At 35.5% G+C, this 26,289-nt stretch overlaps 1 protein-coding gene across 1 annotated transcript in view; it reads right to left on the reverse strand.

The window, feature by feature from the left end:
• The window catches only part of LOC150094412 (TBC1 domain family member 2B-like), a 406,352-nt gene extending 381,391 nt beyond the window's left edge, over window positions 1-24,961 (reverse strand). The window contains exons 1-2 of the mRNA XM_090412467.1: window positions 24,357-24,961; window positions 17,607-17,760 (exon numbers count right to left, since the gene is read on the reverse strand). Of these exons, the coding sequence (XP_090268593.1) occupies window positions 17,607-17,760; window positions 24,357-24,961 (759 nt within the window). The remainder of the gene's footprint in view (window positions 1-17,606; window positions 17,761-24,356) is intronic.
• Window positions 24,962-26,289: the final 1,328 nt, after the last annotated feature.

Consider the following 26,289-nt stretch of genomic DNA (forward strand, 5'->3'; position numbering starts at 1 on the left):
CTATAAATTCTAAAGGTTAAGTAAGATGATGAAAATTAGCTTTTTAATATTTATTATGGCAATATTATCGACTAATACTTGTTAATTGATAATATTGCCATAGAGAGATGCAATGATAAATTCTTGCTAAAAATCTCAAAATAGCCTCCCAGATTTTCAGAAATGGGACACAACCGAATTTGTTTGGATTTGGAGAATGTTGTAGTTCTGTGGTGGATTTGAGAAATAGTGTCTGATTTACATATAAGACAGAGGTTTTAAATAGGATCTGATGATTTGTATCTATGGCATGGTCTGCCACTCCAGAATGGTTGTTGTGCAAATGATGGGCATAGTTTCTATGTTCTTCTAGATGGATATTAGCTGTTCTTCCAGTTTACCCAAATATGCATGCTTGAAGAGTAAACTTTTGGTTTGGTATGGTCTGAAAGAGTTTTAGCATGAAGACCTCCTTAAAGCCACAGCAAAAATTAGATAACATTATCCACTCACAAAAAAGTCTAGAGTGTCTCTTGCCATAGATACAAATCACCATATCCTAAGGGGGGAAAGGAACCTCCCTTTTATACAGAAGCACATATAAATCAATGATTATTTCTGAAATCTGCCATAGCACTACACAGATTTAATTGCATCACATTACCAAAAATTAGATTATCATTTTGAAATCTTCAGCAGATTCCATCAATGCACTCACAGAGGGCACCAGTTAGAACTGTAGAACTAGCCTTTTACAATCAATCTGTGTTGACATTCCTGCTAGTGTACTGGAATGTTCGTGTAATGGTCTGCCACCACAGAACAGCCTGTAGTACCAATGATGGATACAGTTTCCACATTCAAGATCAGTGCTTCCCAAACTGTGGGCTCGGTCCCCCTTGGGGGCCTTTAGTTTTGTTGAAGGGGCTGTGAAATAATGAAAACAAATTTAAAATGTTTTAAGACTAAGTGTGACATGTCAAATATGTATGTAAGATGCTAAAAATGTAATGTTTGCATTTGATTTTTGCAATATTCGCTGTGTATATTTTGTATTGAATATAAATACCATAAATATTATAATAATATATTAATTATATGAAGAGCCAAAGGCTTCAATTCGGCAACATGAACTTATTTAAGTTAAGGGATATTACATCCCATATTGTTTCTTAGCCAAATAAGAAACTCAAAGAGTTTCATGCTGAATATAGAAACTATATGGAGTTCGGCGATTCCAAGCATAAGCAAATACCTGGATAGTGCACCTGACCCATTTGGTAGTGCAATGCTTGGAATCGCCGAACTTTATATAGTGTCTATATTCGGCATGAAACTCTTTGAGTTTCTTATTTGGCTAAGAAACAATATGGGATGTAATATCCCTTAACTTAAATAAGTTAAGGGATATTGTAAAGGTGATTATTGTAAGTCATGTAAGATTGAATGAATGAATTTAACTATCAACTTATCATGTGGCAATCGATCAAAAGCTTTTGAGCAATCTAAGTACACCATGGTGTACTTAGGTTAGGTTTATGCACCTATCACCCCTTATTGTACTAAGTAAGCAAATTGCTAAAACATGATCCTCCTTTGTCCATCAAAGAGCATGCCACTGTTGTCAACCCAATTCCGCATTTTAGTCCTCACTAACCTCCCAAATATGTTAATACTTTAACCACAAGACCTGACACACAGATTGGCAAATAATGTCTTGTCACTTCCCTTATGAAGAAGTATAATCTTGCCTTCCTTCCACTCCTTTGGAACTTGGCCCAATGAAGGACTGCCTATTAAACAAGTGTGTCAAGACAGATGTCAACTCCCTGGCATATTCCCTCAAAACACACAGTGATATATCATCAATCCCATCTTTTGACATAAAGTTTACTCAATTACCCATATACCTCTGCTTACTCACAGTCAATCTCACCTGCCTTTCCACTACAATCAAACTCTGCATGACCCATTTGCAAGGATGAAATATCTTCACGAACTGCTCATTTAATATCTCAACTATACCCTCTCTGCAATGCTTTTCCTTTTACCATTTTCACTGACCAATATCATCTTTCTGTAATCATGCTGTCTTGTGTTGGCTGCATATTGAAAACTTCTCTATGTTTCTTTTTGTTCTTTGAGCTTCATTAGCTAATTGCTGTTCGTTCTGCATTTTGCTAAGTTAACACCTTCCTTGCTGTTCTTTTCACTTTAACTTTTCATACAACTAATTTTTACCACTCATCTTATGTTGTTGCCTTCTTCCTCCAGATTACACACTTGATCTCTTCATTCATTCATTTCACACCTACTTTATTTAATCTTCTAACTCTTGGAATATGTTTAGACACTGCTTCTGTAGTTAGTTCTTGAATAGCACAAGCAGCACTGATCCTCTTTCCATGCAACTTTTCATTCCATGGCAGAGCTACAAGATGCCTCCTGAGCTTTTCATTATCACTAACCTTATAGTTCTACATGTATCCTTTCCTCATATAGCTGGAAACCACCCAGGTAATCACTTCATGGTCACTCTCACCAAACCTGAGGTAGATTCAACACCTAATTTATAATGACATGATCAAATTCAAGATCTTAAATCCTCGCATGTCCTCTGTTACTTATTATCTGAAATAGTTATTCTCAAAAACTCGAGAAATTCGTTTACTTTATTTTTAGCATCCTATTTGCTTAACTAATTTGCTTATACATTTCACTATCACTGCTCTCTACATTACCAGGTCTATAGCAGCATCCAACTGAATATTTCGTTCTATCCACTTCTACCTCAAATCAAGACTGCCTCAAAACCACTGCCACTATTTTCCCCTTGCATGAGCACAACTCTTTCTCTATCATCAACAGCACTTCCATTTTGCATTTTCTATCCTCATGAAAAACATCATATCCCTCCATCTCTATTCCTGCCAGAATGTCATTCTCATTCAACCACATCTAACTCAAACAACAATTTTTTTCTATGAGTGAACAAAATCACTACAACAATTTTGCTTCCTTTATTTCTGATACTTCTAGCATTTATATACAAACATGACAGTTCATTTCTGGGTCTCTAACAATTCTACTGACATCATTTCTCAGATGCCCCCCCCCCCAATCCCAGCCATTCCTAACTCTCTTTCATACCAGATAATTTGTAATTGCTACACATAGATTTCAGCATGTTTCAATGGATAGTTGTACACAGTGTGTGTTTTAGGTTCTTTGCCTCTTTTTAGCCACATTAGCATCAATATGGATGAAACATATTGCTCCTCATGTATATATCCATTATATATTTCAATTTAATATCAATAGTATTACAATTTTAATATGCTCTTCAAAGCCAGTTTGATGGTAATGGGGGCGGTACAAAATGTGTGGTCTCTATCTCATGGAACATTTTCTAGAAAAGTTCTATCAAATATTTGTATGTCTGATAAGGTTATCAGTATTTTTCATGGAGAATGGATTAGATTTAGAGATAATTATTAGTTCTTGGACTAATCTTGTTTTTACAGTCATGCTCAGCATATGTGTCTCATGTATATTTCTTCTTTATAAGGATGACATATTTCTACTGTGTAAGAAAGTCAAAGGCAACCCTGGATGGCTTTCTTACAAAGTCTGCTGATTTTATTTTGTAAACTTTTATAAAAGCTAGAGTTTGATTATTGTATTTAATCATATTTAACTTGATTTTTCTTTTTTCTTCCAAAAGATTATTCAAACACTCTATAATTATCCAATTCATTTAGCTTAGTTATTTGTCCAGTCAAATTGATCATATCTGGTTCAATTTTTTCCCAAAATTTCTTTCCTTCCTTCCTTCTGTTAAGTAATCATATGTTTAGATACATCATCTTTAAAGTGACCTTGGTTAAATCTTTGAACCTTGGCTTTATTTTTATGCCTGAAGTAATTTTTTTTTAGCTGAGAGAAGTTTGTGATCTAAATAAATTTGGTATTCCAAGTGTTAACATTCTTTAATAAAGTCATTTTGCTTATGTACTTAATACAGTTTTTAGTAAAATAATCTGGGAAGGTTCAGATATTATACGTACTGGTCTACAGAAAAGCCTGGTATATATTGCAACAAGTAATTCATTTCCTTCACACAAATGAGGTGTCAGTAAGGAGTGAAACAGTGCACTTATGTGATGTCCTTCACAGAACAAAACATGAGCTAGAGTGACTGGAGAAACGACTAGCATATGGTACATCGGAAAGGAGAATGAAGGAGAAAGTGAATGGGAACAGTATGAAAGTGCAAAAATCTAGGAGTAAGGAGAGGGTGTTGTATAGAGATTCGATGATAAGTGCTGTACTTCATGAGAGTGACGCAAGCATGTTTACCAGGTGTGAAGATCAAGGATGTTATTGAAGCTGTTAATTTGCAGGGGGGGGGGGGAGAAGTAAAAATAATTGCCTGTTTTGACTGGCACAAATGATTTGAAAAGAGAGAAATATGCAATCAGAGAAGATATGGAACTGGTGATATTACAGAAAAAGAAGAGCAGGAAAGTAACGATTCAGTCTGCTACTTCGGTATGACAGAAGTCAATTTAGAAGAAGGGCCATGATTATGAATGGATCAATGAGAAGATTGTGCAGGAGGAATGGTGTATAGGTCATAGATATATGAAGTGAATTTAATAGACCAAAGGACTTATATATGCCTAATAGAGTGCATTTAAATGGTTTTAGAGTTAGAAGGTTAGAGAGCAGTGAGAGGTTGACATACAAACTCAGGGAAATGAAGTATTAGGAAGAAAGCAGTCAAGTGTGGGTTCAGCCACCCTTGAGACAAATGTGCATGTGTACAGAAATGATTACTCAAGGTGAAGGCAGTTTTGCAGGTTTTGAATCTGAATAGGTTGGTAATGACATTACACATGGAAATCTGTGAGTCCGAGAGGATGTCAAAATACATGTACACAAATGCCAGAAGTATCATAAATAAAGGAGAGGAGTTTCTGGCATTAGTCAGTTCAACTTGGCCAAAATTATAGGCATTAGTGAGACCGAGTTGACAGAAAATGATATAATTACAGGAATTGAATGTAAAGGGTACTTTCCGATATTTTCTGATACACGAATAACTTCAACCAACAAAATTAGAAACTAAAAAGGATTTTAGGTACATTTGAGCAATTATTATGGCACAACTAAAAAAAAGGGGGTATGGCAAGATGGAAGTGGAATTTATAGAAATGCTAAGGGATAATAGTCCGTGCAGTTAGCCAAGTGGCTATGCACTTCACAACCATACATCTGGGAAAGGAGTGTCCTGGGTTCGATTCCCATCACTGACATGAGGAGCTTAGGATCTTCCTTAGACATAGCCAAGTTAGCTGGTCTTGGGTATAGACTGCAGGGTTTTTCTCCCTAGTTTATCAAGGGGGTTTTTCTTCCTGCAAGCAGGCAAACTGGCCTTGAGACATATCGCTTCTACAGACATAGGATACACTGGGAGGCATAGGGCCAACCACCTTATCCTCATATAATGGTTGAGGTTATAAGGAATAGAAACCCTCAACACTGTAAAGGTAACAGAGGGAAAGATTAAGAAATAAAGAAAGAAAGCTAAGGGATAATTATCTGAAATAGCATGTCATGGAGGGGATCAGGGATTTGAGAGTACTCGATCTGGTAATAGCATCAGAAAATGTATCCATAACCAAAGTAGACACTCTGCCTCCAATTGGGGAGAGAGAGTGACCATGCAGTCTGGTTCTGGAAGGTTGCTAAATGTGGAATTCTCTGTCAAGAAAGGGCTTATGTTGAACTATAAAGCTGGTAATTATGACAGACTTAGAAAGTCAGTAGTTCATGGGAATGGTCTGGGATTGTTTGAGAGAAGGAATAAGATAAGATACCGACAGTCAAGAGGATAAAATAAGTAGGGATTAAGCAGGTGAGCAGAGATATAAAGCAAGAGCTGCAAAAAAAGAAAGTATTGTGGAGGGAATATAAAGAAAGAGGTGATCGGCAGACTCACAAAGAGTACAAAGTGCAAGCAAGAAGGGTAACTAATATGGTAAAAAAAGGCATCAGATTATGAAAGAAAATTAGCTAAGCAGGCCAAAGTAAATTCAAAAGAGGTTTTTGTTATGTAGCAAATAAGAGGAAAAATGGCCATGGAAGGATAACTTGAATCAATGCTGATGGCAGGAAGGTGACAGAGGCCAAAGAAATAGTTGGCTTGTTGAGTGATCACTTTGGCAAGGTGTATCAACCAGATGCAGATTTTGCAGTTCCTGATGTGACAGAGACTCATGTCAAAATTGAGGTAGATGAGCAGGAGGTGCTCAGCATAATTAAAAAAATATCAATGTGAATACAGCAATGGGTGTGGATGGATGATATGTCAGCCTGTGTACTACATGAATGAGCAAGAGAATTGACAGTGCCTCTGATGAAGTTGTTCAATCTAAGTCTCAGTTCTGATAAGATTCCAAGACAGTTGCATTACATAAAGATGGCTCCAAGGCAGAAGTAGCAATTATTATTATCATTACACTATCCATGCAGTAAGCAGACTCATCGTGGGAGGTTCATTAACTGACAACATATTTGTCATACTGAATCTTGAAATCCTTAACACTCCCTGCTTTAACAATGTATTTTGGTAATGCACTCCATTCACTCACAATTCTCCATGTAAAAAATCTATTCCTCACACCCTTCTTCACCACACTAACTTCCACTGATGACCTCTGATTCTTCTCCTCTTGCCTTCTACTCATTTTATAATTCCTTCAGGATTAATCCCATAAAATCTCCTCACAAACTTAAACATCTCTATTATATTGCCTCTTTTCCTCCTATTCACCAAACTCTGCAATTTAGATTTCTTTAACCTCTCCCCATAGTCAACATGTCAGAGTCCTAATATTGTCTTGGTCAATCATCTCTGAACCTTCTCCAATATTTCCCACATTACAATGAAAATCAGGTGATCAAATCTGAGCACAATAGTCTAAGTGTAGTCTGACCAGTGCTTTATACAGTGGCACAACCACTTTCTTATCCCTACATGTTAGTGTACTTCTTACAATAGCAGCACTGCGATGTGCAGTCTTTGCAACTCTTACAATATGCCCTCTAAACTTCAGTCTACTGTCACCATCACTCCCACTTCATACAATACAGTACCATCAATATAGTACATAGCCTTATATTTCTGCACTCCAAAATGCAACACCTTGCACTTATATTAAAACTACAATCCCACTCCTTTGTTCCAGTGAAATGTCTATTCATCAAATCTTCCTGAAGGGAATTAAGATCAGCAGTGCTACTTATAATTCTCTCCAACTTAGCATCATCAGCAACAGCTCAAGTCCCCAGTCAATCCACATGATATATCATTTACAAACAAGTTAAACAGCAGTGGCCCACAAACAGAACTCTGGGATGTACCACTGGTTATCTCCCTTTTTTTAGAGACACTGCTCCATCATACATCATGCTTCCCTTGCATAAGGAAGATTCTAAGACTGCAAATGGTAAATTATGGATCCACTGATATCTCAGGAGTGGTGGTAAAAGTGCTGGAAAAATTGGTCAAAAAGGGAATTGAGGAATGTGTGAATAGGAATATGATACTCTGTGAGGGGTGATGAATTTTATAACATGATGATTCTGCTGGATTTTGCAAAAGGTATCTGACTGAATACCACATAGAACTCTGTTACACATATCAAGAACAAATGGGGGATAGGCAGTATATGACACAAGCACTGTCAACATCTTTTCTGTGTAGTTCATCTACCCAACATATTGATGCTAGTTGACTATAGAGGTTTCCATAATCACCCACTTTATAATTCCTCGTGTATACTTTTTTGGCAGTAACATTCTCTTGTTTCACCAATTCCCAAACAAGTACCTAATGATCACTCTCACCAACTAGCAGCAGCATTAATACCTCATTAACTACATCTTGTGAAATTATCACCAAATCCAAAACACTAAAGCCTCTAGTTGCTTTGATCACATGCTGCTATCTCCTTCTTCCATTCTATATTCCTGTAATTAAAGACTCTCATCAAGATCACCTTCTTTTTACATTCCAACCAAGCTGCCTAAACATTTCACAATCAATATTCTCTACAATCCCTGGCCTATAACAGCATCCTATGAGACATACTAGCCTCTTAATTTCAACTTCACACAAGATTCAAAATCTGCACATGTACTATTATGTTCCACACTTTGTGGATGCAATGTCTTGGCAATCAATAACAGTACCCCCCCCCCCTCCTTCCTCTTTTCACCTTCATGTCCTTCTGCAAAATTGTATATCCTACATTTCTATTCTATATTTCTACATTTCTATAAAACATTTATATGTTTTACTTATACCAATTATTTTTGGGCATACTGACTCAATTCATGCAATAAACTCAGCTCTCTTATTAGGAATACTCCTTATATTTGCATACAAATATAACAATCTTGCTGTCTTTGAGGACATTCTACTAGCACCAACATTCTCTACTCTAGCCGCTATACCACACCTCTCTTCAGTCAGACTACTCCCGTTTCCCTGTTCATGACCGCCATTCATACCCATCTCATCCTCACCTTTATGTATTCCATCACCTTGTCCTGCCACAACCACATCTTCAACCTTGTATCCATCTTCCTCCTGTCATACACCCCATTTGGTTGTGCTATCCTGTTTCACAAGTACCCTTTAATCATTACATACATTAACTTCTTGATTTTGTTCCTTCTCAACAAAAGAGTCTTTTTATATGATCAGCACCAAATCCATTCAAATGCAATCCATCAACTTTAAACCATTCCAGCTTTCCTTCAAATTCACTCCACAGATTCACAAACACAGAACTTTCTTTGCTTCACACAACTCAACTATCTTGCAATTCATTATCTCTGTTCTCCCTCTCAATTCACTGTTGTCATATCTCAGGAATGGTTGTTAAAGCATTGGAAAAGTTGGCTAAAAGTAAAATCCAACAGTGGTTGCACAGGAATATCATGCCATGGCTTTGTAAAAGATAAGGTCCTACCTTAGTAATTTATTCACATTTTCTAATAAAATGACAATTGGATAAAGGAAATAGCTACACTATGATATGCTGGACTTTGCCAAGACATTTGACAGAATAACACATTGGAAACTATTATGAAAGTTGGAACAAATGGGAATAGATAAGTTGGTAGCATAGATGGGGGAAGGGGAGGAGAACAGACAGCCCTAAAATAAGGATGACTAGTAGAGTAACTTAGGTTCTGTGCTAGGGCTACTACTCTTTAATTGGTATATCAATGATATATGGAAATCTATAAGCAAGGGGGGGGAGGTTCAGTTGTTTGCTGATGATGCAAAACTAAGAAAGAGAATATTGATAATGAAAGTTTATTTTTCACTTGGTTAGAGTATAATAAATTTAATTTAATCCTTTATCAAAGTGTGAGCAAACAAAGTTTGCACCTGAAAGTATCTTCCGGACTGGGGTAAGGTGGTACAACACCAGGGCACTCCTTGCAAAGGTGGAGCAAGCTACCAACACTCCTATCTCAGTATCTCCCATAATGCAAAACACATCTCCTTGCAGATATGTCTAATGTTATGCATGAAGGGAAGGGCCACAACCCAGACTAGTTTTGACCTTTATTGAGGTCTCTTCAGTGCGAGCCAGGCCCAAGTGGAGATACCAGGCAGAAGCATTAGCAGGTCATCTCTACCTACAGGAGTTGCCAAATGGTGTGCCACCCTTTTTTAATAAATTACTCTGGATTTAGAGAAAGATGGTGAAAGTTTATTTTTCACTTGGTTAGAGTATAATAAATTTAGTTTAATCCTTTATCCAAGTGTGAGTAAACAAAGTATGCGCCTGAAAGTATCTTCAGGACTGAGGTAAGGTGGTACAACACCAGGCAACTCGTTGCAAAGGTGAACCAAGTGAAAAATAAACTTTCGACATCTTTCTCTAAATCCAGAGTAATTTAATAAAAAGGTGACACACCGTTTGGCAACTCCTATAGGTAGAGATGACCTGCTAATGCTTCTGCCTGGTATCTCCACTTGGGCCTGGCTCCCACTGAAGAGACCTCAATAAAGGTCAAAACTAGTCTGGGTTGTGGCCCTTCCCTTAATGCATAACATTAGACATATCCGCAAGGAGATGTGTTTTGCATTATAGGAGATACTGAGATAGAAGTGTTGGTAGCTTGCTCCACCCCCACACACCTTACCCCAGTCCTGAAGGTACTTTCAGGCGCAAACTTTGTTTGCTCACACTTGGATAAAGGATTAAACTAAATTTAGAATATTGATAAAGGTGATGTAGATATCCTACAGGATGATTTAAATAAACTGGCACTGTGGGTAAAGGATAATGGTTGTCAATTTAATGTTGTAAACTGTAAGGCTATATACACTTCAGGTTGAAAAAAGTTACATATTGAGTATCGCACTGATGGTATTGGATTGCAGGAAATTGATAATGCTCGGTAATTGGGGATAATGGTGGACAGAGAGTTCAAGTTCAGAGGGCATATTGCAAAAGTCAGAAATAGCTCCAAGGATTACTTAGATGTTGAAAAACACAGACAAGTAAAGCTAGGGAAGTAATTATCCCTCTTTATAAGGCTACAATTTGGCTGCATCTTGACTACTGTACACAGATTTGGTCACCTGAGTTTCTTGTGAATCAGGAGGTGGCAAAAAGAGTTCAGAGATAAGTGACTGAGCTGGTTACAGATCTGCAAAATGCTGCTTATGAGAATAGGTTGAAGGTGTGTGGGTTGCAAAGTTTAGTTGATAAGAGTTATTAAAGAGGTTCTATAACATCAACACAAAGGAAATCATTCAATTCATGGCAAATAGAGGTCACCTCCTGGAAGCTGTGTAAGAATGTGATTAATAAGAGTGTGCACTAAGTTTTTTTTACATGGAAAGTAATGATTGTGTGGAATGGATTGCCAGAATTAGTTGAGTGCCACAACAATGAATGAGTTTAAGAAAAGTTATAATAGGTATTGTGTGTATAAAAGTTACTATGGGTCTCCCATGATGAATCTTCTGACTCCATGGAGATGCCCATGTAATAATAACATAATTCTGCTTTTGTCAAAGTAGTGGTCCTCTCTCCTATCCAGTGGATTTTGGCAAAACCTAGTACGAAGAGCATCTGAACTTTTTCCACTAGCATTCAACTGGTATTAAGAATATCATGTCTAGTCATCAGAGCACTGGAAATCTATAGCATGCAATAACAAATCATGCTATATCCTTTCCTGATCAGATGGAAGAGTATTGAGGCAAAAGATACCTAGAGAGCATCTATGTTTAAATGCATAATGCAGTGGTGTAAGAAGCTGTTTCATATAGTATGAACATAGCTGGATCTTTAGTTGTAATGCCTGCATGGAAAAATAAAACCAACAGTTATGCAACACTTCTGGATAATACTTGCAATCCTGTGAGAGAATGGAAATATCCATGTTTCTTTCAACACTATAATATACCATGTCATACTGTAGGTGCTGTTGCAACATGGCTTGAGGAAAATGATATGGAAAAAGTCTGACTAGCCTGCACAGACTTCTAGTGATGAAGTGAGACACTGGATGCAGGCCAGATGAGTGTGTACCACAATTGTGCATGCCTAGTGATCATACTGAAGGAAGAGTGGCTCAAAATACCTGACTTATTAGAAATAACTATAGAATATGCCTAGAAAAGTGTTATAAGGTACAAATTCCTACCTGCACAATATTGAGGTGGGAATTTTTTATTTTTTATTTATTTTTTTGGGGGGTGGAGGGCTAGCCAAATTCTTAAAAATACATGCTATATTTTTTAAATATGAAGGTGTTCCAAAAGGTTCTCAGCCTAACAATGAAAAAATGAATTTATTATTTCCAAATTATTTTTATTTTTCAACATAATCTCCATTAAGACTAATACATTTATTCCAGCAATGCTCCACTCCAGCACCATTATCCCATTCCTGTAGTGGTTCTCAGCAAGATCTGCAAAATACCCTTCATAACTTTTATGAACTTCGAATGAATTTCTTTTGCCGCTAAACGTGCAGTGATAAAATTCTTTTAGAAAGAATTATTAGATAAATTAGAAAAAAGAAAAAAGAAAAATTAGATAAAATTCTTTTACAAAGAATTTTATAACCACACGATACTCAATTTTATCCATTTCAAGAGATATAGACAACACTTTTGCTTCAGACAGCTGTATCAAACAAATTACTTGATAGAATGACTTGCAATTTCACATGGATGCTTATGACAGATCTACCAATTTAAAAAAAAAATCGCTTGCCAATAGTGTTGCCATCTATGGTTGAGGCCGAGAATTTTTCAGATCACCCTTGTACGCAGAAGATAAAGTAATTTTCATATCTTATATATAAAGCCAAATAGATCATGTATAGACCACATTAACACTTTAAGAATAATAAACAGTCGAGTGAATTTATCTCTCCTTTATAGTTGCTGTTTGTAGATTATGAAAAGGCCTTTGATTCCATTGCTAGAGATTGCATGTGGAATGCACTTCAAAACAAAGAAATGCCACAGAAGATAATAAACCTCATACAGGAAGGATATAACAAATTCAAATGCCAGGTGCTGCATAATGGATATCTGACATAACCCATTCGAACTGTATCTGGAGTGTGACAAGGATGTCTGCTATCTCCCTTATTATTTATACTGCTACTAGATCAAGATCTAGAATAGACAGCAATGAACCATGCCAAAGGAATATCATGGAAAATAAATAAAACTTTGGGTGATCTGGACTATGCAGATGATGTGTGTGTCTAATTTCTCACAGACATGCAGATATCCAAAACAAACTAATCACATTACAAGAAGAAAGTCGGTTTGAAAATAAGTACAAACAAAAAAAAAAAAATGCAAATCAACGTGAACAACAAGGCACCAAGTATAACTAAAAATGGTAAAACTCGGCAATGTTTTATCTGCAGATGGAGAAGCAACTAGAAATTTTGACATAAGGATTCAAAAGGCAAGAAATGCATATGCAAAGGAAATACAAATAAAACCACAAACATTCATAAATCGATGTCTGTGGAGCATACTTCGAATTTGGTGGCCACAAATCATTACTATCGAAGACCTCTGGAAAAGAATGAATCAGCAAAAAGTCAACCTTGAAATCAGAAAATGAAAATTTAAATGGATTGGACATACACTTAGGAAAGATCATGAAGAAATCTGTCACACAGTCCTGGAATGGAATCTGCAAGGAAAGAGAAAGTGTGACTGTCATAAAAATACATAGAGGAGATCAACTTTAATAGAACATGAGAAGAAGAGTTTTGCTGAACTAAGGCTAATGGCAAGGATAAGGAACTGATGGAAAGCATTTACAGACTCCCAATGTTCCTGATGGAATTTGGGAAAGAAGAAGATATATATAAAACTAAGAAAGGAGGGCTTGTGTGTGCATGCACACATATGATATCCAGCCTGTATCTTTCTCACTGCTGGGTGAAGGCCTCTCCTACTGTGGGAGGGTTGGGTCTACTTCTCCCATGGTAACCCACTCCATATTGGGAGAGTGTGTATGTATATTTGTATGAATGAATGTATGAAGGCGAAAGACAATTGCAAGCATCCATGCACTAGGTGGGATTGAAACCCATGGATTATATTGGCTGGAGAGTGGATACCTTAACCACTCATTTATAAATACATAACACACACACAAAACTGACTTCTGGAATTATCCAATAACTGTATATGGTCTGCTAAGTAACAGATTTCCAACTCCATTAACATAATTCCTGGTTATTATATTACTGAATGTAGGACTAAATCAACCATCAACAGAGTTTCTATTTCTTTCTCTGATGTAGGTCAACCTTTACTCATATTTGATATAATGGAGGTTAATGTACATCATAACATGACAAATGGGAATGTAAGCCATAATTAGATGAATAAAACTCATTATGGATTATACTTGCATAATATTTTTATTGTTAAGTACAGAATTTTTGTCCAAATAAAAAAAAAAAAATTGTGATCATTACCTGTTTGTAGCCTTCTACTCCCTCTCACCCCAATATGACTCCTAATTTCCTTAGGCTCCCAAAACCTTGCCATCCATCACTTAAGAAACCTAGTGTTTACAAGATCGTCTATACCTGTGGATTGTATTGTGTAGGATAGACAGAGACAGGTCAGAAGAGGTATGTATTTGAAGAATGGGGAGGAAAAAAACACAAATCAGGATTAGCAGCACATACAGATCAAACATGAAGTATTGTGGCAACCAAGGCAGTCACCAGATTAGATCGTGCCTTGAGGAAAACAATTAAATATCGCCCATAGATTATAAGACAAAAATATAAGAAAATCTCCAATTGCTATTTTGTTTTTATTACAAGAAAAACATTAATGTAAAGCGATTACATAATAATATTAATTAAATGTTTGCACAATAAAACTGTTTGTAAGCGCTTCTAAAGTTGAATTATAAGCTGTGTCTGCCTCTATCGATATAGTTGCTAGACCAACCAATCTTTCTTGGGTCGTTGCTGTTCACAAATAATTTTTAATCAGTTTAAGCTAGGAAAAACTTCTTTCCTCACTTGCTACGCTAACAATTCCTGTTAGCGAGCAACGTTGCCTACTGCACTGAACGAGCGCCCTTATTAAGCCGCGCCGTGAGGCAAGCTGCCTCTATGCATCGACGGTACTGGTGGCAAAGAACTGAAATGATCCACATAGATCACAGTTTCTATTCAAGAATGTTTAAAGAGTCAGCAGAAATTTGTTTGTTGTTGAAATTTCTTGTTGCACTACAGTGCAACTGGAAACAAGGCATGATATTAAACCAAGTATGGTCCTCTTTTGTAAAACGTCTAGAACAAGTGGAAGCCAGTGGCATGCATAATGCCATCAAAGCTCAAGTGTCTACACTGAATAAGCATGCATTCCATTGTTAGAGTCTTTATTTCAGACATTTACATTGTGACTGTTACCTGTTTGTAGCTATATTTTTGTTTATTTAATTCAGTATTATCTCCTGATGATGTGAAATACAGTTATTTCATGAAACTAGAGTGTTTGAATGAAGTAATCAGTTTGTTCTATACAGTTTAATACCAGCATTACAATATCATCAAATTGATGCAATGGAAAGTCCTCTTTTTTCCAACTGGCTAACTACTTCATGGACAGATTTCAATCACAGATACCGACTAGCATCCCTCCTAAAGGTAAGAAATAAGTGGATGATATCCTTACAGTTTAGCATTGTGCCCTTACTAAACTTTAAGAGGTCACTAAGTTGAACAGATTTCACCATCACATCCAGTTCACTCTTGAGTTAGAAATAAACAAATTGCCTTTCTAGATCTCCTTTGCCAATCAAATGGTAGTCTTTATTTCTGTTTTTTAGGGAAAAAACCTATACTGGACTTCACAATTATGCTCATTCACATCATCACCTTTATCACAAGTCTAGCACCTTTAAGACTCTGGTACATCAAGATCAACCTCTGTGCTCTGCTGTCTCAGGAAATAAATTACACCAAGTTCACCTTCCTTGCTAATCATTTCTACTGAGTTTTATGACAACAAAATCATTAATAACTAGAGGATTTTCATATCAGCTGCCTCCCAAGAAGTAACCCATCATGTCTCTATTCCGTATGTTAAAGGCATCTTTGAAAGAATCAACCAACAATTTAGATCTGTTGGTCTACGGTGTCCTTTCACGATATTAACAAGATTCTGCTTTTTTAAGTCTCTGCAAAAGATGAACTTCTGCCTTTGACCTATTCTGGGTCAAAGGCAGAAGTTTAAATCGAATCGAATCAAAGTCCACCAAATTTCTTGCCAGCGTGGATTATCACATTTTGGCCAAAACTGATAGAGCTGCAGCTTTACATTGTGATGAACACCTCAATTACCATATTTTTCAGATGATAAGACACCCCAAATATATATGAGACGATTTTTGGAAAAAATACATTATTATATAAAAATATTCACAAACCTTAAATTTCATTTGTTATTACCATAACTTGAACCAGCAGCATTCAGTTCGTCTTCAGTCGTCTCGTTATTGTCACTTTCTGTATTACTGTCTTAACTATGGTTATCACTCTCTTCAAAAACTAAGTCATTTCAGTACCTTCCATCGTGTTACTTATGTTGCATTTTTTAAAAGGCTTAATAATCGTTTCGCCTGTTCAAAACCGTATATGCTTGCCCACTAACTATTATTGACGGCAGTAAAGTTTTTATGTGTAAATCGGGGATTCCCACATATGCAGTGAGACACGTGTTTAGCTCGCATTGAAAATGTGGGAATCCAAGAATTACCTGGTACACCTACCTTCGGGCCATAAGACACACCTAAATTCTAAGTCGATTTCTCTACGTTAAAAGGTGCATCTTATGGTCCAAAAAATAAGGCACGTTAAATGCCATAAGCCAAAAAGTAAGTACTTGCCAAACATAATATTTCCACCATATATTGAATCCTTTTGGAAGAAAAAGTCCTTCACGAAAGTAAGTATCTTGTGGAATGTTTATATAAAGTTGTGAAACCTTACTACATTGTCTGAACCTGAACACTATTATAGGAAAAGGTACTTCTCCATACAATCCATTTGCAAAGTTTTCTTTTTAATATTATTTAATCGCCTCTTGTTTAACCTTGTATATATGGGACCTTAATCTATTTTAGACCATGCCACTCTATATCGTGTACATATAGCTCTTGCGTTTTCATTATTGAGTCTTTCAGTTTCTGTTCTACTTATGTAATTTGAAAGTCACACTGTAGATTCCCTTGACACATGGATAAAAATTCTGTGCTAAATAATAAAAATATTACACAAGTATAATCAATACTGAGTTTTATCCATCTAGTTTATATCAAGTTTAATCAGTTTTCGGTTATGTGAAAGTTAACTTATACTCTTGTAATGTATAAAGCCATTAGTTATATAATTTGGAAAGTTTTTCAAATATGAGCACTTGATATTAAAAAAAAAAATTTATGATACATTCAAATCTGGACAAAATTGTGTTAACAAGCCATTTCCCATTAAGCTGAAAGATGAATGCAGAAATATAGCAAATAATGTTATACCAAATTTCAAAAACAAAATAAGTCAACAGTCTCTTTAAAACCAATGACTTATTGATTTTACTCAACTTGAATTATCCTCTCGTGAACCTATTAGCAGGAAGATTTGAAGACGTGCATCAAAACAACTGGTTGACAGCAAAACAGCATTTTCCATCAGAAAGTCTACAAATCCACTCTAATGAGACAAAGACAGATGTAACACAGTGAAAAAATCTTTTAGAGAAAATCTACTTTTGCTGAAAAGAAGTACTCATGATTTGTTTTTGAAACTGAGCATGCTTGTTGATACCCTTGAAGATTCATAATTACTGTATTTCTGAAATCATCTTTCTGCATAACAGAATTCCAAGTTTCAAGAGTTTCTGACGAGCAATGACATTTTCAACAGTTATAATTTCATAGTGACTAATAATTAACAGATTATGTATGTCTATTATCTAAGGAATACTTCAAAATTATCTAATCACAAACAATGAAAGAATAATACCCCAACAGAATTATTTTCAGTAGCTGAATTACTAATACCAATCTGATAGGTTCTTTTGGCACTGTATATCCTTCTGTACTTTTGAAGTTCTTGAATCCAGAAAAGACAAGCTTGCCGATCTTTAGCTTCAAGAATATATTCCTTTCCTGGAATGCTTAAAAAATATTTCATTATTACATTACACTACATTAGAAATCCAAATATTTAATGCTGCCTAGCCAGTAAAATAGAAACCCTATCTGTTTGGTATATCAATATTTCAAAGAACATGTATATAAATTATGAGACTGTAGGTTGAAGGTTACAGCTAACTTGCATAATTCGAAATCCACTAGCATTCTACAGATGGAAAGATCCTTATTATTGGATGTCTGAAAAACAAATCACAGTGAAAATGGTGAGTAGATGGAATGTCCAGAAGCTTGGGATTTCAAATATAACTGAAGTAACTAACTGGAAAGACCAGTGTATGATGTGTACGTAAATTGTGTGTTCTCCAACCAGTGTGTCTATAATGTGGAATGAAAAAACTGAGCTTCCAAAGGAAGGTAAACTAACATCATCACACTAGACCAGTTAACACATTGGAACATTCAGAGGAAGCAACTAGGCAAAAACAAAATAACATACTACAGAGCAGTTAAGGGAGAAGATATTATAGAGATTTAAAGAGAAATCGTTATTATTATTTACAGGCACCTCCATGAAGTCCAAAGACTCATCGTGAGAGACCCAAACTATTCACACAATCTATCATACCTCACCTTGAACCCATTAACAGACAAAGCACACAACTAACTCTGGCAAATCCCCCCCCCCATTCCACTCATTAAAAACTCTCCAAGAAAAAAATCTAGTCCTTGTACCACTGATAACTACATTAAATTGGCATTTCAGTGTTCAGTAACTGACTGATACCTTCCACTTGGACAAGTTCACCCCATAGCAACTTGATCTATACAGAGGGTTCAGCATCCCATATTAGCTCAATCCATATGAAGTTTAGAAGAAATTACTCTAGTTTTAAGCTATTCAATTCAGAGAGAAGCTGGAAATGAACAAGACAGTGACATAGTAATGTGACTAGATAAGTAATGCTTAGAAAGAGATTCCATGGTTAGATCAGTCCAAATTTTCATTCTTATGCTGCATACAGAGTTACACAGTAGAGAAAAACCATAAGATCTTTTCAAGTCCTACCACCACTGGACAAACTTTAGGAGGTAGAATGATATATTTTTGAAATTTCCATGTGATACTTGCTGGATCCACAAATAAATCTGAAAGGCCTACACAATTCTAACATACATTTGAACAATATTAGGATCTCCGTGCATACTATGATGTTCAATTTCCAAAATGTACATAACTGTCTACTAGTGATATGAGGAAGATAAAGATTAGTCAATCTTCCTTGCCACCCAAAAATCAGACATCCAAATTCTTTAATAATTCAAAAAATTCAAGAATTTCTTAAATTATTAAAGTTCTATCCTCCTCAATGAAGAAACTAAAGGTATTTTTATAGGCTCTATTAAACCTAAAAAATATTTTACCAGTAGAAGACTAGTAACATCTATGCAACATTATATTCAAGTTTTCATTCAGGCATTATGGTAATCCTATATGATACTTAAAAAGGGTTTCAAATTTTCTGACCAAGCATTACTATTTATACTAATAAAAATGAGTCTTATATAATAAAAAAATTAAAAAAAATCCTTAACATGAAACAATGTTAACAGGATTAAAATAATAATCCTGAACAGATTACCAGATATTTTAAAGAAACTATACCTCTCGATTAAGATGATTCAATATTTCACAGAACCCATTAACATTGGCAGGAAATGGATATACTATTGATGTATTCTGATATATATCAACATTAATATCATCCACTTTATTTTTAAAACAGATAACATCCTCCATCATGCAATACTTTAAAGAAAACAGTATATCAGATTAAAGTATAGCACACTGTGTCACTACTGTTACATGATTGACAAATCATTAGATAAAAACTTACATTTCATTTTATTTATTTTATTAGTGTTTCATTAGAAGAATGGACTGTCCATTTTTAGTTCACCAATTAAAATCTGGTCCAATGGAATTTATTTCAAGTACATGGTGCATTGTTAACTGCTATTCTAAGATACAGCAGAAAGAAGCAAGTGATTTTTTTTTTTTTTATGATACTTTAGATGTGAGTGAGTTGAGGATTGTTTCAGTAATATCAGCTGCTTTTATCCATTTCTGGATCTATCTGATCTATATTGGAGGAGTGAGTTACAAATGACTCCTCCAACTGACCAAAATATTTCAATTTGCAGAAGCAAGGAATACTACAGATACCAGTATGATCTAAGCAATGGAGAGGTTCCTTTGGAGAACAGATAAGAGTAGCTAAGTTTTAAAAAGGCTTGAAAGATGTCTGAATATCATATCTCCCAAGAATACATGAAATTTTTTCTGAGGTAACCAGAATGTAAAAGACAGCTATTGATTATTTGAAGATCTGGGGTTTTGGAGAGCAGAAAGGTTTGTTGATTTGATAGAGGTTGGGAAACTACTGGCTAGGAAAGGGGTCATGGATGCGAGTGATTTCAGTGAAGGTTAATGTGATCAAAATAGATTATTCTATTTTATTTGGTAAATCTATAACCACCTGTGTGAGGAATTTCCTTAGCAGAAAAGGATCCATTGAGTAATATGGCAACTAGATTATCAAAGTAGAACAGAAAAAGTTTTCTTTTAATTTGTTGATGAAAAGATTGGCTGGAGGTGGGGGGGTAGAGAATTTACAGCCACAACTTCTGCAAGTTTTTCTGAGGCTTTATCTGCATGTGATTTTCTACTTACAACATGAACAAATGATTCTGACCATGAGCAGTCTCAATACAGTATACTGTCAAACTAATGGGAATGGTTCTATGAGCTCACAACAAACCAGCCAAATGCAGAACTAGGCACATTCTCAGCAAATGAGAAAAAGTAGCAGAGTCTGCCATTTGGGCTCAATTGCCAAAAGAGATCTAATAATTTCAAAATCACTGCCAGGTGAGCAGTATCTTATATTAAATAGCTCCAAATGCTGCTGCTAGATTGTGCATAAAGCTTTTATCTTAAATGTACTTTTTAGAAAAATTATGGACAATTAAAGAGTAACAATTTTACTGTAGAATGCCTGATAATGTGTAACTTAATTTTCCCTAATTGTAAATTTTAAAACAAAGCTCAACACCTCGGTAAATACTATAACTGGGTCACAATTTCAATTACCAGAAATGAAACTTTGCACAAGTCATATTACTTCCTTTTCTGGGAGCTTCCCTATACAACTTTTGAAATTCCTATCAAACACCTTATACACAATCCAGTCCAGCACTCTATTATATGAGTTTTCATCACCTTCAATTTAAACACTAACCAACTCTCAACATTTGCCCTTTAGTTAAAAAAAGGTCCTGGTTCGAATCCGTTTTTATAATGAGAAAAATATTTTACGAAGGCTTTTCAACATAAGGTGGACTAGTGCGTCTCATTACCGAGGATGGTTCACCTTTCTCTCTCTCTCTCTCTCGTTCTTAAAGTAAACAAACTGGCCACAAAACACATGCAGTTGACAACAAAGACGATCCGATGACCTCACAGCAGTAGTTTCTTTTCCTGAATTCCAAATGACCATTTCAGCACTTCCACAGTGCAGTCGGTTCTGTTTGGCCAGGATACTCAAGTTCTCTCTCCAACAGGCTATGGGTTGAAATTCCATCTTGGTATAGAGGGATGTTCAAATCTGTAGGAAGAAATTTTCTTTATCTTGCATGAGACCATCATCCTGTTACTAGACACCTGAGGTAGCTCAAAATATGAACAATGTTGGGCCACTGGAGAAAGGGAGTTTTCAAATCCTTAGTCCACTCAGAGTATTAAAATGTGTAATTGAGTTTTTGGATTGGATTCATGTTAAAAATAAATAAATTTCTACACATCTCTGGGTGGTAGATAATTTTCATTATCTGGCATGAGACCATAATCCTGTAACTAGGCACCTGAAGTAGCTTGAAATATGAACAATGTCAAGTCTCTGGAAAAGGAGAGTTTTCAAATCCTTAGTCCACTCACAGTATTAAAAGGTGTAATTGGTTTTTTGGGGTGGGATTCATGTTAAAAATAAATAAACTACTACACATCTTCAGGTGGTAGATGATTTTCATTGTCTGGTGTGAGACTACCAATCTGTTTACTGCAGGTATAAAGTAGACAACTGAAAAAATTTTTATGATTGTTATCTCTAAGAGTAGGTCCAGGTGTGTTCAACATCTGCAGTGGGATGCACTTTAAAAAAAAAAAAAAAAAAGAAAAAACAAGAAAGAGAGCAGCAGAAGGTTGGAGAAATTGATGCTGAGCAAAAAGAGAGACTGTTGAATCAGGAAACTGACAGTCTAGAAATGGTATCAGTATGAGTTGGCAAAATTTCAGTAATGTAAAGAATAGAAAATGTAAGAAGGGATATGGGTTGATTATTAGGTCTCTATGTAGTCATTGACTTACATCACTAGTGAAACCTACCCCCCCCCCCAACCTTCCAAGTTTGACAAAAGCCATTTCAGACTTTTTTTTTTTAATCCTGCAATAAAGATAGACCAACCAGCAATTTACAGACATAATGCACTAGTCTCACGGCATTAGCCGCTTCAGCCAAAACAACATTCTTTGCAGTTCGGCTGCAAATTTCCTTGATGATCATTCACTACACAAGATGGAGTCTTTCTTTTCATATTGCCAATACTTTAAGCACCCAATAGCACTGTACTTTTGCTCGCAATCTTCAATATCATCAAATTCCTAATATGCATCCTCAAGGAGTGTACAGGATGTTATGTTAGTAGTACACGAAAAGTTTACAATTACCATCAGAAAAATCTGATGGTAATTGTAAACTTTTCGTGACCATACATTTAAGTGACCATACCCTGAGATTAGTTCTGCTCACAAATTCCTGAATGCTAACTAATTCAAGTTCCTACCTAATATCTTCATTGTTTATTGTGATTCTGATGATTCTGCCATTGATGCCATCTGTTCACTCCCCTAATATTTCTTAGAACTCTCATATCTGTGGCACCTATCATTTGATTAAGCTGCCGGCTCCATAAATTGATACTGGTTTGAACACAGTCTTGGATATTGCCAGTTAAGTGTTTTGGTTAATTTCCCTCTTATTCCATATAAATTTATTCCACTGATTCACCACCTTACTAGTTTTGCTTATGCTCTTGTCTATTTTTCCATATTTAATTTGCCAACTTCACTAAATATTGTGCCAAAATAGTTGAAATGTCTTACTTGTTCTTATAGGTTCTCCATTCCAGAAGCAGTTTGAAGTTTTCATTATCCTACCTGTTTTCATAGTTTTGATCTTTGTAAATGCTAATTTTTATACCAAATTTGTTACAGCAGTTATTCAATTTAGTTAAGGAATCCTGCATACTTATACTGGATTTGTTTTGAAGTATAACATGCTGAAAGTATAATAGTATCATCTAACCAAGTATGTCGAAAGGAATCATAATCTATCATTAGTTCAAAAGAGAGTAACTTGATATAAAATTATAGGTTAACAGGGTGAGCCCACTGACAACAAGCAATAGTGTCTGACGAATCTTCACAATGTATTATAAATCTCATTTTGCAACTTAACTTTCTACATTATTCTTGCTAAACTGAATGTGAAATGCCTTTCACCAATTACAAATTTAAGCATTTATCTTTTGGCATCTGGCAACCGAGTTAAAAATTGCAGCAAGAACACACGTAACCACAAAATTATTACTAGCCTTGGTTAATACTTCTCTTGTCTTCAAATTTAAATGATAACACAACATATTATTACAAGGTATTAATTTCACAGATATTAAGAACTAAAAGTTTTGTAATTTGTTAACCATCATGAATCACTCATAAGCATTTAACTTATGGTTTCCTAATAAACCCAATGCTCATCTGTAACATTACAGTGCAGTGTATAGAAATCAAATATCTTAATAATTATTATCAGATATTAAGAAATAATGTTATATCCTCAGTTTGTTGGATTATTTTTGTGAATGAATGAAGTGATTTGCAAAGCCAGCATTGTTGGCTTTGGAGAGTGAGAGGGGGGCACTAGCGAGTCCCCTCCCCTCTCCAACCAACAGGTCACAGGTTCAAATCCTACTGCGGGCATGGTTGTTTGTGATTGTCTTTAGATGGGTATTTAATTTCATCGCCTGGTTCACACCAGTTCAAACCACTGCTCCATTTATTGGAGTCCTGAAGCTGTTAAAGAGTTCCTGTTTGGTCTACAAATCAGGGTTTCCAGACTATGTAAAAACGAAAAATTGCAAAGAAATATATAAAATTTATAAACGTATTTAAAAAATTCCTTAGCTCACGCACGGTATATATGCACTATAAGTTTACTAATAACCTTTCATATGTGGAAACTACATAAAAATAAATAAGTAAAATAAAAATAAAAATAAAAATTATTTTACTGATAATCAGAAAAGAAAACTTCAATTGCCGAAATGTCAGTAATAAATAAACAGTGGAATACCAAGCCGATTAGAGAAAACGTTGCCTGTGCAAGAAAGTCACTGTTAATAAATTTCATGCTGCTAAAGTTAAATCATTCTTGCCTGAAAATCGAGCATTTCACTTTTTATTCATTGACATGACTTATTTATTAAGTATAATAGTTACCTAACTGTGAATAATCCCTTCTTCTCCCTATCGGCATCGAAATAGAAGGTAGCTTGATTGATATCGATTTCCCCCAAGGGTAGCATATCCTCAGGTGAACGATAATAATACAGTTTACAATTATTTTCTGAAAATACGAACCACCTCCTTTTAAATCCCTTAATGAGCCCATGTGCACTAAATTTGTTTAAATATCCACATAACTTTACATGCGTTTTTCCACTGTTATCCTTTTGGGCAGTGTTCTTAATAGATGAATTTCGACGGGTATGTACACTATCTTCGCAATCTATGTCATTTGTTTCGGGCGTTGCATCTTCTACGTAATCCGAAGAAAATGGATTTGTGTCTTTTGAACAAAATACATAATCCGATTCTGGAAGAAAGGGATTATTAGGCTGATATTCTGACATCTGAAGCCCTTCCGTTTGAAAATTTAAAGCCATATTAGTGGTAGACAGTTCTTGGCTTTCAAGCGAAAAGTTATCAGACACTACGAATATACCTCGACCAGTCGACTGACACTGTTGTCCTATAATATCGTAACAGTGAAAATTATCTATACTTCTTTCATCTTGTAAAGGAGGATCTAATTTTAAATCCATCTTACTTTATAGCACAAGATGCCACTCTGAAACATATTCTAGACCGGTTTCTCGACATAACATGGACTAATAAATCTGAAAGACACGCTTCGATACGCACACAGAGTTAATCTGTCTCCTCCCAACTTCCACTCCAAGGCTGCCATTCAGTCAAACCACTTTCAAAGTATGGTGAAAATAATATCATTTTCAGAAGAAATATTGTGTGAAAATGAAACCAACCAAACACTCCATCTCTACACAAACTCAATAATATTACACAAACTAAACCAGACGACGGAACATCCCACACGTCTGCCACGTGCGCCTCACAGTGGCATGAAACACACACTCGAATCAAACAAAAAAATATAAAGAATAAATTAAAGCCTTAAAATAATATCCAAAAAAAAAAAGATAACGATTCAATTTGTGAATTTCCTGTAAACATTTTCAACTTAATTATCATAGCCAAGGTACACTCTACTGAAACGTCTAGTACCGTAGTGGAATGAGATGTTCTTTTTTTTTTTTTTTTTAACAGTGAAGCTGATAGGGAACTCTATAACAACGCTATTTCTGTTCGACGGAGCGTATATCAAAACGTTTCAAAAAATAAAGTAATAAGCACGCATACTTAAAAGGACTTCTGTATAAGTTATACCTAGACACAGTTGAAAAATATTTAATTCATAGATTAATTACAGAGATTTTGATTCACGCATCGTGCATCATCGTCAGTGTAATATAATTAAAAATCAAAAAATTAAACAATAATGATGGTATATATGGAATCCTCTCTCACTGAGAAAGGACTCGAAAAACTAATTCATTTCGTGCTGCAATACCAAATAGAAAGTGTGTGTGTGTGTGTGTGTGTGTGTGTGTGTGTGTGTGTGTGTGTGTGTGTGTGTGTGTGTGTGTGTGTGTGTGTGTGTGTGTGTGTGTGTGTGTGTGTGTGTGTGTGTGTGTGTGTGTGTGTGTGTGTGTGTGTGTGTGTGTGTGTGTGTGTGTGTGTGTGTGTGTGTGTGTGTGTGTCATTATACGGGAACTAAAAAGGCGTTAGCTGATATATATATATATACTGTATATATATATATATATAGAAAGTTATTTACCTTGGGTATTATACGCTAATGACACCAAGAAATTTCATACTTGGGAAAATAATGCGTGAGAGTATATTCAAGTCTGAGCTACTTATATATAGAGGCTAATGACTTCATATCACTTGCCTTAGTATGTGTCCCATAATGCAAAGCACACCCCCTTTCAGGCGTGTATAATGCAATACATAATAGGAAGGACCACTACCCAGACCAGTTTCGACCTTTATTGAGTAGGAGCCA

This window comes from Typopeltis vanoorti, chromosome 22, assembly GCF_054136105.1.
Source record: "Typopeltis vanoorti isolate ZY-2024b chromosome 22, IOZ_Tvanoo_1.0, whole genome shotgun sequence".
Lineage (NCBI taxonomy): Eukaryota > Metazoa > Arthropoda > Arachnida > Uropygi > Thelyphonidae > Typopeltis > Typopeltis vanoorti.